Raw genomic sequence first — 17,659 nt, 5'->3', positions numbered from 1 at the left:
CTAAAGTTTTAGAGGAGTGTTAAAGGCTTGATTTGTCGTTTGTATAAGGAAAATGGGAAAAAAGTTGATAGTAAGGATATTTATTTGATTTAATTTTACTTTAAATTAAAATTCTAAGTTTATAAGTGCTTAGAATGTTATGGTTTGTTGAATACATTAATATGGAAAGAAGTGGGATCTCTTGGTTAGATCATAAAGTACTTAATGCAGGAGTGATAACCAATTTGATGGCAGATTGAGAATCTAAGGAAAGAAGGAACGTTGAGAAAACTAAACTGCTCAAAAATGAATAGGGATATTGCCAATTTTGTAGTATTTACTTTCCCTAGCATTTTTATTTTATTTTTATAGAGACAATGGGGGGAAGGGGCAGATGGGAAATTCCCAGGTTTTCTAAACATTGATGAACAACTCTGTCTCTATGAGGTTTGGCTTGGTCACCCAGAAATCGAAAATCCCTACCAACGAGATCCCTGGTTTAAGGGATGTATTCCTCGGTAATTTCTTGGATATAATGGACTGCGGTGAGGTCGCCTTCAACATTATGGAGTCCAGTTCGTCCTCCAGTGTAAATCTCAGCCCAGACCGTCACATCGCCTCCTCCAAACTGCACGGAAGGGAGCACAAACTGGGGAATTGTATGTATCCCCTGTTCTCGGTAGACTTTTCGGCGCCTGCTATCACTATATAGACAGAAACGCGACTCATCAGTAAACATAACAGCAGTCCAATTGGTGTTCTCTTCTAGTTGCTTACTGCACCGTATTCACTTGCTGTGCGGCCCACGGTCAGGTGCATTGTTTGGCAAGTGCCCTCGGAAGGGCAAGAAGGCCGTTTGGGTCCTTAGGGGCCTGGACGGCTTTTCTACACCGAGCTCGCGGGCATGGCCCTAACCGTCCGCGAGCAGAGGTGCGTCGCCTCCCACCTTGAGAAACAAACGTCTGATAAGGCCATGTGCCAGGTGCGGACGAAAAAGAACCTCATCATCGAAAGAGACGATGCGACCCTGAAAGGGAACTTGATGCACCGTATTCACCTGAGTTGCTGGTGGCAGGCTATTGCTGCAGGTCATCTAAAGGTACATACGATATAAGGCCAACTTCCCACAACGATTACAAATCGTTTATGTTGATAAAGGCCTTGCCAAAACATCTTTTACTTTATTTAGGATCTGGTCGGCACTATGGAAAGGCTTCCGTCTTGCAGCAATGACAATATTTCTGTCCTCCCTTTAGCGTCGTAATGCGCTGAGATCCACTACCAGGCCATCTTGGCACTTCCAGTCTCTCGGAATCGGGCTAAAGTCCTGTAGAGCACCCTCTGAGAAACGCCATCGGCCGCTGCGATATCCTCTTGCGATATTGCGAATTTCTGGTTCTATGGTTAAAAAGGATTAAAACAACTGATTAATATGGAGAAAAGACGAGAAAAGGTGTTTGTTTACAAAATGAGTAATCTTCATGTATGTTATTCTTAAGTAAATCCGATATTACAAATGAGGATTAACATTTGCTTGTTTTTGGTTTGTAGTTTCTATTTTGTTTTATCCAACTAAGAAAAATATATTGGTTAAATTAATTAAAATTAATAGAATAAGAGTAAATTACAGATATCCCTATTCAGTTTTGAGCAGTTTATTTCAGAATGTGTATTTAGTGACAGTTAATTAATGATTATTTGGAGATCGTGAGATGCGGTCTTGTGTGACGTAGGTTTAGAAATTCATTCTCTTTATCATGCCAACGTTTCGATCTTTATTGAGATTATTCTCAGGGCCTGGGATTTACAAACTTTTTTGGATTGTACAAATACATGTAAGATGTGAAAAAACGAATTTATACAATGGTGGAAATTTTAGACTCAATCAAAGTATATGTACTCACTCAAAGTGTTTGTTTTCTGTGTAGATGTGTCACGGTTATGTGTCGAGTTGCGAAGGTTAGGAAGAGAAAAATGTTTTTTTGAAGGATTGAGGAAGGGTGTAGCGATAGAAATTAATTTTTCTGTGTGGAGTCAGCTTCTTTGAGGTGAAAGGGGCCGACAGTGGGAAAAAAGGGTAATGGTTTGTCGTTCGGGCTTAGTTATATTTTCAGGACTATTATAGAGGATTATCACTAGGGAAATTATTGCGGATTTAGACTATGTAGAAATTGTTTGATGTGTGGAGTGAAATGATTGTTTTATATGTTATATTATATATTTTGTATGTTATTGATATCGAATTTGATTGTTAGCGTAGATGGCTTAGTTTAAATGTGTCTGTTCTCTCATTGATGCTGTGTTTATCTCTGTTGATGTAAACCATTTCTAAAAAGTTACGTTTATGTTTGTTTTGTTCTGTGTTTAATATTTTTGATTGTTAAAGTCGAAATTATAGTCCTACAGCACTAGCTACCCACCATTTTGAACACCAACACAATTTCGATCACAATCACGCAAGACCGCATCTCACCATCTCCAAATAATTGTTTCAGAATGTAAAATGTAAAAATACCCAGTCCGAAATAATTATAAATCTCTAAACTGGGTTTGACGATATGTCCATTTCTTCCAAGATGGAGGGAGTAAAATCTTCAAACAAGTGGCTCACTATGTTTAATTATTAATAAATGAAATTTGTGTTTTAGCCGAAGGAGACGGTTTTGAGCGAACACATGATCATCATCCTTATTGTATTTTTTTTCATACTCACCGGCATGTGTTTCGCCTTTCTTTTCAACTGCCTCAGAAAGCTCATCAGGGATCACAGAATAATACAGGTGCAGGTTTGAGGAAGACTTTTGAGGAAAAACAACCGTTGATTATGTTCGCCATTTTCAGGAGCACATGAGACGGTCGAGGGAAGCGAGGATGAACGAAGAAGATTCCAAAATCCCGACCGTATTTTCGAAACGTTCGGACTGCTTCGTCCCTTCGGACGAGTCCATCGTCTCCAACTTCAAATCCTCCGAGGTCGAGACGCGGGATTCGCAAGTGAGTGAGACGAGTGACCGATTCCGTCAGAACGTCTAGAAAAATTCCGTTTCAGGTGCAGACCCGCGAGTCGCTGTTCGAGACGGGACTCCCGGGGCCGAGGGAGGTGCAGCAGAACTGGTTCACGACTTTCGGCCGAGGGCCTCCGAGCGAGGAGGATTCCTCCGCCTCCGTCAGGGCCACGTCCATCGAGACGACCAAGTCCGCCCCGGACGTCATCCTCACGCGGCACTGACCTAACTTCTGGGAACCCTATAAGCGCAGGGTTCCCAGGGGCCAGCAACTTGAGCAAGAGACGCAGAGACTCTGAGGAAAACCACAAAAACAAATTTATAAAAAAGTGTTTTCGCTGTGTTCATTCTAGTTTTTATTTTTTATTTGTTACTGGTAATAACGATATTTATAAACGAAAACAATTAATTAAATTAGGAAAGACAATATTGAAAACAAGTCTCGTTTGTAAACCCTGGAACATTTCGATTTCTTCTTCTCCTAGTTAATTATCCTATTTCTATTTTTTTATCAGCAAGGATAATAAAATCCAAAATAATTAAAAATTCAAGGATTTTGTATATTCAGCAATAAAATCACTTTAATATTGACCGTCAGATCTTCTACAACTTAGTCGCCAATGAACGTTATCTACGACTTACAAATTACTGTTTCAATTACTATCTATTTTATACAATTATAATCCATGTAATCCTTTATATAATAATATTATATATAATAATAAAATAATAATAATAGAGATACAAGTATAAAACTATTATTATTAAGAGAGAAACATTTGACTGTGACATTGTCTGTGAGGAAGATCTTGCAGAATGGTGCTCGATCATTTTGGTCTGTCTGTTCTCGCATGATTTATTTTTATTATTTTTGTTGTTTAATTGGGAAAAGTCGTCAAACAAAGTCCGAGCGTCTGACATACATTTAAAAAATAAATTTGAAATTTTAACCTAAAACAAGAGAGAACAGGCAGACCGAAACGATGGAGTACCATTCTGTGGGAACACACAGACTTCAAAATGTGCATCAATTACTTATTATTAAATCCATACTCTCATTTCTTTTAGTAACGTGATTATTTAAAAAATGTTATTACAACGTAATTTTGTGAGATTTCTCTCACAGAGAGAAGTTCTAGTTTGGTTGTCTTTGGTCTTCCTGGTCTGCCTATTCTCGCCGAATATTTCATACAGTTTTCGGCTTTTCACTGTTTTAGTTCTTTGACTGTTTTCACTTAGAAAAATAAAATAATCTAAAACCAGCGAGAATCCTTCCTCTCCGTTCAGCAGTGTTTCAGACGAGTCGATTGATGCAATCGGAGGCGGATTGGGTTAAACGAGCCAACAAGTTGGGATTACGCCCAAACCTATCCCAAGTACACATAAACATGATAATACCACCATCCATCCAAGTCCGCTATCTTGGATTTTACGGAGACAACAGACTTACATGGAAATTACCAGATTAAAACCACAAGAAATCAAGAAAGGACCTACTCGGACCAAAATCAACACTTTTAGTTCCAGCAAACCTTCGGCTCGATACGCCGCTGCTATGACTACTTCAGCTATCGTGACGATCCACTCGGACACCATCTCATCTTAACATACACTGACAGGCAAAAAGTTCCACCGACTTGTAATATAACTTGATTTGTATGTATTTTTATATATTAATCCAAGTTTCAGGGGTTTTTAACTTTTAATAATTGAGTCATTGTCTAAAAAAGTAGAAAAAAAGTAAATTGCTAAGGAAAATGAAAAATGAAAGAAAAGACGGATAGATAAAATTTGTTTTAATTAGATTTTGAATTAACATTTCAATTCGCGTATTTCCTCCTCTTGCCTTAATTACATCTGGAAGACGCCTCGGCATACTTTCTACCAGTCTGGAAATGTCTCTTTACTGGAGGTTAGCCCATTCTTCACGAAGAATTCTTTCAAGATCGTGGAGTGTATCAGGAAGTGATGGACGTGCACTTATTCGTCTTTTGAGGTTATCCCATAAATGTTCGATGGGGTTCAAGCCTGGAGAACGGGCTGGCCAAGCTAAGACCCTGATATACTTTTGAAGGTTTGTACTATGCGAGTGACATGTGGACGGGCATTATCGTGCATTAGAATAGGATTGTCGATGATTTTATCGAGGATAGGCAACGCATGATGTTCCAAAATTGCATCCACACAGCGAGTGGCCGTCAAAGAACAACAACAACCAACTCTGTACGACTCCATTGAAATTCCCGTCCATACCATCACTGAGCTACGTGGAAAACGTTGACTCTGGGAAAACTTACAGGCTTCGTACCTTTCATTTCGCTTTCTCCACACTCTTTCATGCCCATCTGGAGAACGTAGAGCAAATCTACCCCCATCTGGTAAAGTCCAGCAGACCAATCGTCCAAAGACCAATGGCCGTGTTCTCGAGCAAATGCGAGCCGTGCAACTACGTTTGTTCTAGTCGATTCTGGTCCTCTTACAGGGCGAAAAGCCATCAGCCCATTCTGATTGCATCTTCTTTGTGCAGTGCGTTCAGAAATTTGGACACCTCGAACTTCCTGGAGCTGATGAATCGCTTGAAGTAAGTTGCCGGTTACGCAAATTCTCAAAGTCCAAAAACGATCATCCTGTGGTTCTGTTACCCTAGAGCGTCCAGAACCTGGCCTTCCATGGTAGGACCTAGTTTCTCGAAAACGTCTAATGGCGTCTCGCAGAGGACTTCGATGGCAATGGCCGCACACCTGATGGGGCCAGCATCAATAAGTGCCACACCACGCGTAAAAAGTGGCATTTTTAAGTTTAAAAATGGAAATTAAGAAAACAAAGATGAAGACAGCAGTTTATTGCTTCAGAATTCAAGTGAGACTGAATAAACATTTGAAATTCCGTAGAAAGTAAATATTGAAAAATCCTTTATCCTTATTTTGGGTCAATTGGGTGAAATTTTTTGCCTGTCAGTGTATGATTTTCACATTTCAAAATATGACAAAAAGTGGGAAAAATTCGAAAGTTTATAAGCTGAGCCGAACGTCGTGGGTTGAATCCCGCTAATGACCCTAGTGTTTTCATCCCAACCAAGACTTTAGATAAAAATATAAATAATTAAAACAACTATATCATTTACTCAATGTGTGTTTATTTTGTACATATAGCAATAAATTAAATAAATTTAAAAAAGTAGTTCAGATACTATGTGAGGACATGGAGGTATTGATCCTGCAACATGATCTAAATTCGTCCAAATCTTCTTATTCTTGTTGGCGTTACTTGACAATTTCATATTTTCCTTCACCTTTCTTGTACAAATTGTGACACGTGGTGATGTACATTTAGTAACTGAATATAGACGTGGAAAGTAACCAGCGAGACCAGGATGGCCAGGATCATGTGAGACATAAGATCGGAATTTATTCTCGTTTAGCAACATTGCCTAATTATTTTTGTTTTTCATTCCAAAAAAGGGTGATCGTTGTTACCAATTAAGAGGAAATTAATATGACTCATATCCCATATTTTATCTAATCAGGATTTCATAGGAGGACTCGTGTTTGTCAAATGTTTTTATCTGAGGCGTGGCAGGTGCGAGCACAAACTCGCGGCAATCCCTGATAAGATTAGGTCTCGCCTATTTCCCAACAATTCACTTGAGTATTTCAATTCAGACTGAACGAATTCTACCGTTTTCAACTGATTTGCGCACTTTCTTCTATTGTACGACCGAGGATGAGGAAGGCGTTTTTCCTTACTTTCGCCTCCTTTTGGCTCTTCAGCGCCTCGGCTTCCCGTCCTCCGCAAAGTCCGAGGCCCAAATACCAAGATGTATTCAACGTGAACAGGCAAAGCAGGCCTCAGGCGAGAGCTGGCATAGGTCCCTTCGGAGGACCCAGGGACCCTTTTAACCCCAACAACGGTAAGTCCCAACCGACATTATCCATTACGACTGTCTGAAAATCTTTGTATCAAATTACCAAGCCATTAATACTATGAACCGTTTATGTCTTTTTGACGAAAAACGATAGTTGAATGAACTTTATCAACGTAAAAGCGAACAAATCCAGCGATGTTTCTCCTCAAGTGTTTTATTTTTTAGATCAACCCAATTGAATCAAAACCACTGCAAAAATGTTTATTATCTTCGCCAAAAAAAAACATTAATAAAAAATATAGTAAAAATAATTTCGCCCGTCTTTAGATATTGACGACGACAGGACTGCACCCTCGGGAGACAGGCCGGGCCCGGGCGACTTGCCCTATGTCATCTCGGAGGATAGACTTCGGAAGATCCGTTCCAATTTCCTCTATTGGTTCTTCGACAAGGGCGGACCAGACGGGCATGGCGATCTGCAGAAGGACATCCACTCGTCTTCCACCCAGATCCACAAAAACTTCAACTTCCAGCTACCTTTCTTCGGCTTTCGATTCAATTATACAAGGGTCAGTTGAACACACACACCCACACCCACACACACACACACACACACACACACACACACACACACACACACACACACACACACAGAGTCACAAACACCCACGACCACCACCACCACACACTCTGATAGTTCTATGTAGTGAGTAAATGATTTTAGGTGTCCTTAAACGGTTATCTCGAATTTTCGGACCCACCAGAGCAATTCACGTATCCGCTCCAGTTTCCGACGACCGAGTGGCCGAGGAAGAACGATCCCAGTTTCATCGGCATATTCTATAGTAAATGCCGTATCGGCCAGATCCGGGACAACGACGTAGATCAAAGGCCGGCGGGACTTTACTTCAGGTAAAGCCAAGAACGAACAAGAGGAGGGCATCTTCAACTATTTCTCTACTTTTCACAGGATGGAACGTGATTTAATGACGAGGACAGACCGTTTCGGCGTGGAGATGCGAGAGAGGCTCAAATGGGACATTAGAGAAGGGGTCATCGGTTCGGATTCGTTCGTACCGAAGCACGCGGTCATCGTCACATGGAAAAATGTCACTTTCGCGGGTGGAATCGAGACCGCTATGCAGACTGTACGTACAAAGAATAACCGAAAAGATGAGCATAATGATATAAAAATATATTTTTCAGACGAACACCTTCCAACTAGTCCTGGCGACAGATGAAGTCATCACCTACGCTATGTTCAATTACGCGGACATCAAATGGACCACGCATACCGAAGCGAACGGTGATACGACTCGAGGTGAAGGCGGGACACCCGCGTTCGTCGGTTTCAACGCTGGAAACGGTACTCGATCTTATCAGTACGCTCCTTACTCTCAAGTACGAAAAAGCCGATTTGGGAAATAAGAAAATCAACAAAAATAATTACTCACTGGGCATTTTAGGCAAGTACTATTCGAGATCTGACCGGTCGGGGTTGGGCGAACGGTTTCCCAGGAAGACATATGTTCAGGATAGACGAAAATATCCTGCCAGGATCTTGCAACAAAGACATTGCGGCTGCGAGTCTAGCGCTCAACTTCGCCCCAGAGTCAGGCAACATGCTTGGCGGTACTATCGTTAACATCACAGGACCGTGTTTCAACAAAGAAATGAAGATTATATGCAGGTAAGGTGGTTGTTGCCTAGTGTCGAGGAAAGTAGATGAGAGAGAAAGAAAGTTATCGAGAGGAAGAATAGAAGGAGAAAGAGAGAAAGTGGGAGGACTTGGATTCTGTTATGAAAATAAATAGGTTCATTATTATATGAGTTTGATTATTGATTTGCTCTAGGCATAAGTCTACGTGATGTCATTAATGATCTGAAGTATATTCTATATATCTTTCTTCCAGGTTTGATACAACTCCTACCCTTGGAACTGTAGTGGACACTAACCGTGCCATATGCGTCCAGCCTTTCATCATGGCTGAGGGATACATTCCGTTCGAGATTTCGATCAATGACGACAAATACATATGGAAAGGCTTGTTCTTCGTCGGTAAACATTCGTCATTAGTCTAAAAGTAGAAAACACGAATTTTGAGCCAAAACCTTGTTTCTAGAAACTCCTGCAACGGCCGCTCAGAGGATATCGTTCGCGGACAACAAGATAAACGATGCTTACCCGTCAGATATTAAAATAACGTGGAACAAGTACAATTTGACGTCCAACACGGCAGCTCCTCTTCAGATATCCATCTGGGGATATAAGGAAACTAACATTTCCCCCAAGTTGCTGTATATCGATCTCATAGAAGCCGGTGTGGCCAATACGGGCAGTTATGTTATTCAACCCGCAAGTTTCAGAAACAGGAACAACTATGAACTTTCCGAGCTGACCTTCGGATTCATTCAGATCAACCTGACTAATCCGACGCAATACCAAGGCCTTTCGATTACCCCGTAAGTGTTATTTTATTGTTTTAGCTATACAAATCGGTATACCACGTATATTTTAGAGTTATATGGAGTAAACCGATCCCACTTGGTTGGTACTTCGCCCCTCAATGGGAGAGGGTCTACGGCAAGAAATGGCCGGAGGCAAAATGTGACCAGTGGCTCATGAACGATCGGTTTCTCAAGAATTTCGCCAACGAGCTCGCGCAGTGTCCTTGCACGCTTTCGCAGGCTTTGAACGACAAGGGACGTTTCCTCCCCGACCCGGACTGCGATATGATAGCGAATCCCAACTGCTTCTATCACAAGGGAGCCAGGCATTGTGTGAAAACCGGAGCTCCCAAGTAAGCTTTCGGCTTTTCTTCGACGCGGGATAAAAATTCATTTTGATTGTGTGTGTAGCTTGGAAGGAGCGGAACAGCAGTGTTGCTACGATAAAAACGAATATCTGATGCTCTCCTACGACCAACAGTGGGGTTCGTCGCCGAAGAGGTCTTCCAATCTGGGGCTCCTTCCGTGGACGGAGCCGAACAAAGTGCCGACCCTCTCTCAATGGTGGCACGACATGAGTCCCTTCTACCACTGCTGCTTGTGGCAGTCGGAGCAGGCGGTTGGTTGCGAGACCCTCAGGTTCGAGAGACGACCGAGCCAAGACTGCGTCGCCTATCAATCACCTTACATCGCCACCGTCTTCGGCGACCCTCACATCGTCACTTTCGACGAGCTCGAATATACCTTCAACGGCAAAGGCGAGTTCGTCCTCTTACACTCGTCTACGGACAAATACAAGCTCGACGTCCAGGGCAGATTCGAACAGGTCAGCCGTAACATTTACGGCGAATCTGATGCCACCCTTCTCACATCTGTAGCCGGTAATTCTTTTTCTTCAGCTATCACGAACGTATTAACATTGAAAACTCTTTTTTAGCGAGAGGAAATAACTCCGCTATCATCGAAGTACGTCTCCGTCCGAGATACGCCCAGTGGCGTTACAGACTTGACGTTTTTGCGAATAAAAGACGGATCTTTTTCGACCGACCCGCTTTCAGGGTACAGCACTTCCGTGGTGTGACAGTTTACCAACCGTCGCAGGTACTCGACCAATCACAGATAGTCATTATGTTCGAAACGGGTGTCGGTGTAGAGGTTGTGGAAAACAAGGGCTACATGGCTTGCAGGGTGTATTTACCTTGGATGATGATCGTAAGCTCATTATACATTTAATTTTTTAATAGTAGAATTTAATTGCCCATTTTTGAGTGCAGAATCAAACTCGAGGATTGCTGGGTAACTGGAGTTTCGACATGACCGATGATTTTACAACACCCAACGGTGACATAGTTCAAATCGGCGATCTTCAAGATTTCGAAAGGATCCACAAGGATTTCGCGATCAAATGTAATTTTTTAAAAATAATTTTATTTGTAAATTGTATATGACGCAGAAGACGGACCCAACAAAGGTCCGATGCCGACCCAGCACCGACTCGTAGACCAACACCCAGCATCAACTGTAATTCGGTTGTTTTGTCGACAGGGCTTTTAGAAGATAAAGCCGACCCAAGGAAGGGAGAGCCTCTATTTATCCGTGAATACGGTAGAACTGCGTCGTACTACACGAACAGGACGTTCGTCCCGGAATGGGGGAAGACACCGCAGGACATCCTCCCGCCCAACAGGACCAAGGACATTCAAAGGGCCGAAGAACTTTGCGGAGACTCATACCAATGCAAGTACGACTACTCGGTCAGCCTCAACAAAGAGCTGGCTAAGCAGACTCTCGAATACTACAGCGAGTTCACTTCGATTAAACACATAAATAAAATGCGAAGTGAGTGTTTTTGTAAACGTTTTAACCATCTCCATAACTAAAGATTAAAATTCACGCTGTAAATATTTATAGCTATGAGTTGCGGTGTACTCGAGACGCCGAGGTTCGGCAGGAAGAGCAACTTCTTTTTTGTTCCTGACACGAAGGTGATATTTGAATGCGACCAAGGATTCATCCTCGTCGGTGACCAGCAGAGAAAATGCTCTGCCCAGGGGAAATGGATCGAAGGGGACATCGGCTACACTGAGTGCCTGAGTAAGTATATCATGTTTTCATTGCTGTTGCATTCACGGTCCTACAAGTATTATTTATACCTTTGATTTGGGTTGTAACTTAGCCACTTTTCCCATTGACTTTTCTTTCTTTGTGAAAATAAGTCGTCCTTGAATTTAATTTCTGCTGAAGTTTTGAAGGAAATTACTAATGTAATTAGGAAATTAAATTAGGCTTACCGCTTGCTGCAGAATAGACAATTTTTAACTGTTGGGTGTGACATTAACAAAATCTGGTAACCTTTGCTGAAAGAGTTCTTTATCCCAAATCACTAAGTTAAAATCAAATTCGTTGAATCAATATAGATAATCGTAGGCGTCGAAAGAGCATATTTTTACGATCATCATCATTCTTTTTTTATGATTCAATAAGGTCAGTTTTTCTTTATTCTATCCAATTTGTTAATTTTTCTAAGTATTGCAAATTTTGAAACTTGGCACCACAAAACATAAAAACCTTCTCAATTCGATTTATAAGACAGCCAACCCGGATTTCGAACTAAAACTTCAAGTTTTGGCACGCCTTCTACATTGCCCGGGTTACAACCCATACACGAAATAAAACATGGTGCAAATTATGATTATAAACAGAAGTTGAGTAAAGTGTTGAGGATTGAGCAGTGACGATCTCCGACCTTACTGCTCGCCTATCTCCCTAATTTGATGGACCATTTATACCCATAACTCTGTAAAAACTGTATAAAATGATTTAACTATTCAAAATGTCGAAATTTTAACTCTTTCCATTGTTACAAATATAAAAAAGGACTGATTGACAACAATTTTAAACACTTCCCTTTTTACAACATATAAAAAAGGGCTGAATGGCACTACGGACATGTCTATTTAAACCTTTGACTTTTTACATACGTATAAAACTGAATGATTTATGATACTGACGTGTCTATTTGTTTAACCGTTTCACTTTTTACAGAAGTATAAAAAAGGACTGATTGGAAATATCGATGGTTTTAACTTGTACAAACGTATAAAGAAGGAATGATTCACAATACCGACTTTTTTAACCCTTTCATTCTTTACAGAACTATAAAGAAGGAATGATTCACAATACTGACGTGTCTATTTATTTAACCGTCTCATTTTTTATAGAAGTACAAAAAAAGACTGCTTGGCAATACCGACCCACAATTTTAAACATTTCTCTCTTTATAGATATGTTTGATGATTAGTGACCGTTAATCGATAATTATTCAGAAATCGTGAGATGCGGTCTGGTGTGATGTAGGTTTGAGAAAAACATTTTCTTTATCGTACTAACGTTTCGATCTTTATTGAGATCATCTTCAGGGCTCAAAGTGTTTGTCTTCTGTGTAATTGTGCCATTCTTGCGGGTCGTGTTGAGAGTGCCGGCACAGTTTCACAAATACACAGAAGACAAACACTTTGAGCCCTGAAGGTGATCTCAATAAAGATCGAAACGTGGCACGATAAAGAAAATGTTTTTCTGAAACCTACATCACACCAGACCACATCTCACGATTTCTGAATAATTAATTTTTATAGATATATAAAAAAGGGCTGATTGACAATACCGACGGTTTTTAACCCTTTCACTTTTTACAGACATTTAAAATAGGGCTTGACTGACATTTTTGGCAAGCCCTTTTATACCTTCATTTTTAATTTCTTAATTTTTCACAGACTAATCAAATGGAGACAACTAACAGTACAAACAAATATCCTTATCCCCTTATTTTTGTTTTTTTCAAATATGTCTGTGAAAATAGAATAGACCGATAGACTATACGCTAGCGGTTCCATAGCCCTCGATATATTATTGGAGATTGATTTCGAAAAAAGTATTGTGAAGTGGTTCTGACCCTTCGTCCGCGAATCCCATTGGGGAGCTGAACGTTGAGCTCTCCTATGTGGCCGAAATTACTTTACTTTTAAGTTTTTTACAGATACCCAGTTTCACTTTTTCTCTTTTCACAGCCAGATAGAAAAGGACTCAACTGACATAAACCATTCTAATCCTTTCACTTTAGAATCGACTGACAGACCAATGAAGATGGCTAGCGTTTGACATACCAAACCAGCGAGAGTAGGCGAACAATCTTGCGATGCTTTGATATGTTACGACCCAATACAAGCTTGAACCACTTCCTTGCTTTTAACCAATTTTGATGTTGGTAGATTCAGAATCCGTAAGAAATTTGAAATTTGGGTCTTCTAAATGAATGGCGTGTAAAATGTCTTCTTCCTGATAGAGTGTGTTTTACATAATTATATTCCGTAACAGCCGGTTGGTTTTCAAAATTCTTGCGGATCCCGAATCGCGCCAGGGTTCCCGTTTTTTGATGGCGCTTCTCGTTTTAGGGTACGTCGAATACGACAGACAACAGCTGGCCTACATGTCACTGACGATAGTTGCCGTTTTGCTGCCTCTCGTCTTGATACTGGTATGCGCCGGGGCTTGGGTTTACGGGCGGTACGCGAAGGACGTGAAGGCCGGAAACGGTTCCAGCTGGAAATTCGTGAGGAGGAGGGCCTCCGGGGAGCCCATGTTCCGCCAGAAGGAGGAACAACGACTCATGAGGAACCCGTCCAATTTCGACGCCGTTTACAACACCAACGAGCCCCTGCCTCACAGGCCGGTCATCGACTTCGAGGACAACGAGGCTCAGGAGACGGACAGCTCCTTCGAATCGCCCTCGACCTCCCATCCAGAGAAGATGAAGAGGCACGGCAGCGTCGAAACCGATATTTTCTGAGCCCCCCCCCCCCACAACCGCCACCCATACACTATCGGCTTACCCCTTTATATACAAAATACAGGATCCGCAAGAATTTTTTTCTTAGATCGAGTGTAAAACTCAAAACAATACAAAAATCAAAATGGCGAACCTTAATAATTATTCCAAATAATAGAATACGCCTTGAAAATTTGAAAGTCAAATCAAGACCCTACCTACGGTTTTTCTCGATTGACTATTTTCTCCAAAGATTTTCTTTATTTTTTAAAAGTGTTTTACAACAAAAATGTCACAAATAATCTCCAAATGAGGTCGAAGATCGACTGTGAAAGATAACTTGAGAAATCATTATGTAAACACTCATTGTCATTTAAAAATATAACATACCCACATTTTAAAAAATGTAATTAAATATAAATTATAAACTAAATTAGAAAGTTTTTACACACTAGATATTTTTTAATTATGTTTATTTAAGACACTTTCAACATATTCTACGATAAGTATGTGTTTGTTCTGTAACTGTTTTTGTAGGTACGTTAATCCCAAAAGGAGATAATAAATGTTTTAGCGATATGACGTAAAAATATGTTTTAATATTTTATAAATGATACCAAAATTAAAATTAAAATATAAATTGTTTAATAAATTGTCTTAGTTTTTCTTTTTTTGTAAAGACAAACTATTTAAACTGGTTGCTGTGTACATAAGCCTATCACTTCTTCCAGTCCACGGACAATTTCAGCTTTTATAATTTACAATTATAAGTAGGCCTCGGGTGTTGACAGTCCGGGGACAGACTTCGGTCTTATCCGTCCGGCCCCTCCAATAGGAATCTAAAATGAAGAGATAGCAATGTAATGAAAGACTATCCAACACTCATGGCCCAAGAGGTAACCTGAATTGGATGTTTGAGTTAAATCAATATTTCCAAATAAACTAAGATACTAAAAAAGAATTAAAAAAAGAGAAAAACACCTCCTTTAAGAATGGCAACTCTACTGGTACACAGATGGATCTGTAATGCAAGAAAGTACATTCACTCCTGGAACTAAATATGCCGAACTCATGGGAAAATACACCAGTATTTTTCAAGCTGAGGAACATGCGACCGAGAGATGTATCCAATTCAATCTGTACAAAGGATACAAAAACAAAAATATGTCATTTCAGATGGCCAAACAGCCATCACAGCAGTTTAAACATCATTAGCTCAAAGATGGTGATGATTTGCAAACAAATTAGGTATGCAAATCAAAGCCACCCTCTGCTGGGTCCCAGGGATTTTTGGGATTTGGAAGTCAACGAGAGTGTATGCCCTTGCAAGAAGAGGGGCTGCTATACTGTTGATAGGATCTGCGCCCTTCTGTGGCATTGGAATGCACACTACAAACAATCCAAGAACCTCCTAACAAACTTTGGAAGGAAATAAGTAACAGAATGCATTAAAGGAAGCAGGAAAAAACATAATCCTAACAGGATTCTTAAAAGAACACTGCAAACTAAATAGACATTTAAAGATCGGAATAATCCAGGACGGCACATGCAGATTCTGCAAAGAGGCAGAGGAGACACCAACATACCTATTAACAAACTGTGGTGCTCCACTCGCCCACAGGAAGAAGTGCTTTGGGATGTTCAACGTAACCGTAGAAGATATTCAACCATTGTACCTACTAATCATGTTCCTTGATGAACTAGGACTTAACTGTGTGCTTTAAACACAAAACGGGAATACATCTCAGGGCGCGGTATAAAACACACCCCGACTAATACATCTATCCGTCATCCTTCATTGAATTTCCATTATTTTTCTGCTTACAAAAAAATTAATAATAAATTTGAATTGTATTGATCCCTGTTGATTTATTAATATGACAATTTTGAAAAATTCCAAGAGTTTGGAAGAGCATTCACCTGTAGATTGTTTCTTAGCTCAGTGATCAATATTGACTTAGCTGTATTGACTCATTAAACGGGTTTTGAATTCACAATTTTGGTGTTTATCGAAGAGGATTTCTATTTGTAATGATGAAGTACAAGGGAAAGAACCTTTGCAAATATTGCATCCTATCATACAGAACTCTTGTATCACTCAAAAAAACCTGGCATTAACACAAACAGAAATGAATAAATATACTCAAAAAATTCGCTAATTTCATGGTCCGCTTGACCAATTAATGTACTACAATTAATTCAGGTTTTTAGTTGAGATAAAAAAGTCAATGGCACGAGCGGGATTCGAACCCACGATCTTCGGCTTGATACGCCGCTGCTCTACCACTTGAGCTATCGTGACCTCGATCCACTCGGACACCAACTTCCTATCTCAACCCCACCTTTTGAATTTTCCCTCCTTTTTGCCATTTTTCAAAAGGAGGGGTTGAGATAGGAAGTTGGTGCTCAAGTGGTAGAGCAGCGGCGTATCAAGCCGAAGATCGTGGGTTCGAATCCCGCTCGTGCCATTGACTTTTTTATCTCAACTAAAAACCTTAATTAATACTCAAAAAAGTTCATACATTACAAATTATATTTGAAATGGACTTTTATCTGTGATAATTTTTCTCTAAAACTACTTAATAAAAGTGTATGTATAAATGTACATATACATACAACTAAAAAAACAGACATACAAATATATGTGTTTGTACACTTTAAATTTTTTTATATACATATGCATTTAAATTTAAGAATTTTCTATAGATACACACATATTCGAAAGGTGTTTTTCATGAAAATGTCAATTTTTTAAAGTTTTATTAAGGATACACGCAAACAATATTTATGAACTTATATAAATTTGTTTTAATTTTCAAATTGTCAAGATATGATTGGGTTCCGAACCGGCCGGGAACCAATGATTTTTTTTCACCAAATCCTCCGTACTTGCACATTTGTTAAATGTTCTATGTTTGATAAACAGGAGAAGAAGAGTATTCCCTCAAGGCGATCGGTACGACTTGGTTGATCATTGCAGCCGTCATGGTCCCGCTCATACTCCTCCTCGTCTGCTCAGGGTTCCACTTTGTTAAAAGGCGTCATTACAAGATAATCAACGCACAGATGTATGTATTTTGTAAATATACTTTTTTTCTATTAATATTTTAATTTTGCTATATTGGCTTCTAGACCAACACGCGCTTACAGCCAGGAACCTGAAACTTTGAGAAAGGAGACAGAATTGGATTGAATATTTTCCTATAAATGTATTTTTTGTGTGTACATAATTACTTTTAATAAATAGTTTTTTTTTTAAATAGTAAAATTTCTTAATGGATGAATAGCATTCCAGAATTTTAAGTTTCATAGAACTGCAAATATTTCATTAATAGTTTATTTTATTTATTGTTTAATAGCCTTGTTTTCCATATTAGACAAAGAGTAATTACCGTATGTGTATTTGACGATGTATTAATATGGGGTAGCATGAAAAAAGGCCAGGAGTGACAGTAGGAATTAAATCTACAACCCTGAGGTACTACGAGCCAAGAGGCTATTATGCTGACCCCACTCGGCTATTGAAGTTAATAGTTC

General features: G+C 39.8%; 2 protein-coding genes across 4 annotated transcripts in view; both read left to right on the top strand.

Annotated features, from left to right (window-relative positions):
• Positions 1-3,413, top strand: part of LOC106672063 (neuropilin and tolloid-like protein 1) — a 28,401-nt gene extending 24,988 nt beyond the window's left edge. For both annotated transcript variants that reach the window (XM_014403167.2, XM_024228199.1), the window contains 3 exons: positions 2,628-2,759; positions 2,821-2,973; positions 3,029-3,413. In XM_014403167.2, coding sequence (XP_014258653.1) covers positions 2,628-2,759; positions 2,821-2,973; positions 3,029-3,208 — 465 coding nt within the window. In that variant the 3' untranslated portion in view covers positions 3,209-3,413. The remainder of the gene's footprint in view (positions 1-2,627; positions 2,760-2,820; positions 2,974-3,028) is intronic.
• A 3,162-nt stretch (positions 3,414-6,575) lies between these two features.
• LOC106672049 (protein mesh) lies at positions 6,576-17,390 on the top strand. 2 transcript variants are annotated; one of them, XM_014403148.2, is made up of 16 exons: positions 6,577-6,894; positions 7,177-7,418; positions 7,574-7,761; positions 7,820-7,997; positions 8,056-8,250; positions 8,316-8,539; positions 8,763-8,908; positions 8,973-9,312; positions 9,369-9,650; positions 9,709-10,178; positions 10,235-10,509; positions 10,572-10,704; positions 10,843-11,136; positions 11,209-11,391; positions 17,049-17,190; positions 17,255-17,390. In XM_014403148.2, exons 1-16 carry the CDS (start codon positions 6,708-6,710, stop codon positions 17,313-17,315), a joined length of 3,540 nt encoding a protein of 1,179 aa, XP_014258634.1. In that variant the 5' UTR covers positions 6,577-6,707; the 3' UTR covers positions 17,316-17,390. The 2 variants fall into 2 exon arrangements, with proteins under 2 accessions (XP_014258633.1, XP_014258634.1); XM_014403147.2 differs by lacking the exons at positions 17,049-17,190; positions 17,255-17,390 and adding an exon at positions 13,749-14,456 and having other exon boundaries at positions 6,576-6,894.
• Positions 17,391-17,659: the final 269 nt, after the last annotated feature.

Source organism: Cimex lectularius, unplaced genomic scaffold (genome assembly GCF_000648675.2).
Source record: "Cimex lectularius strain Harlan isolate CLEC.00 unplaced genomic scaffold, Clec_2.1 scaffold170, whole genome shotgun sequence".
NCBI classification, from domain to species: Eukaryota; Metazoa; Arthropoda; class Insecta; order Hemiptera; family Cimicidae; genus Cimex; species Cimex lectularius.
Note: the sequence above shows the minus strand (reverse complement) of the source record. Positions and strands in the feature narration are given on the sequence as shown.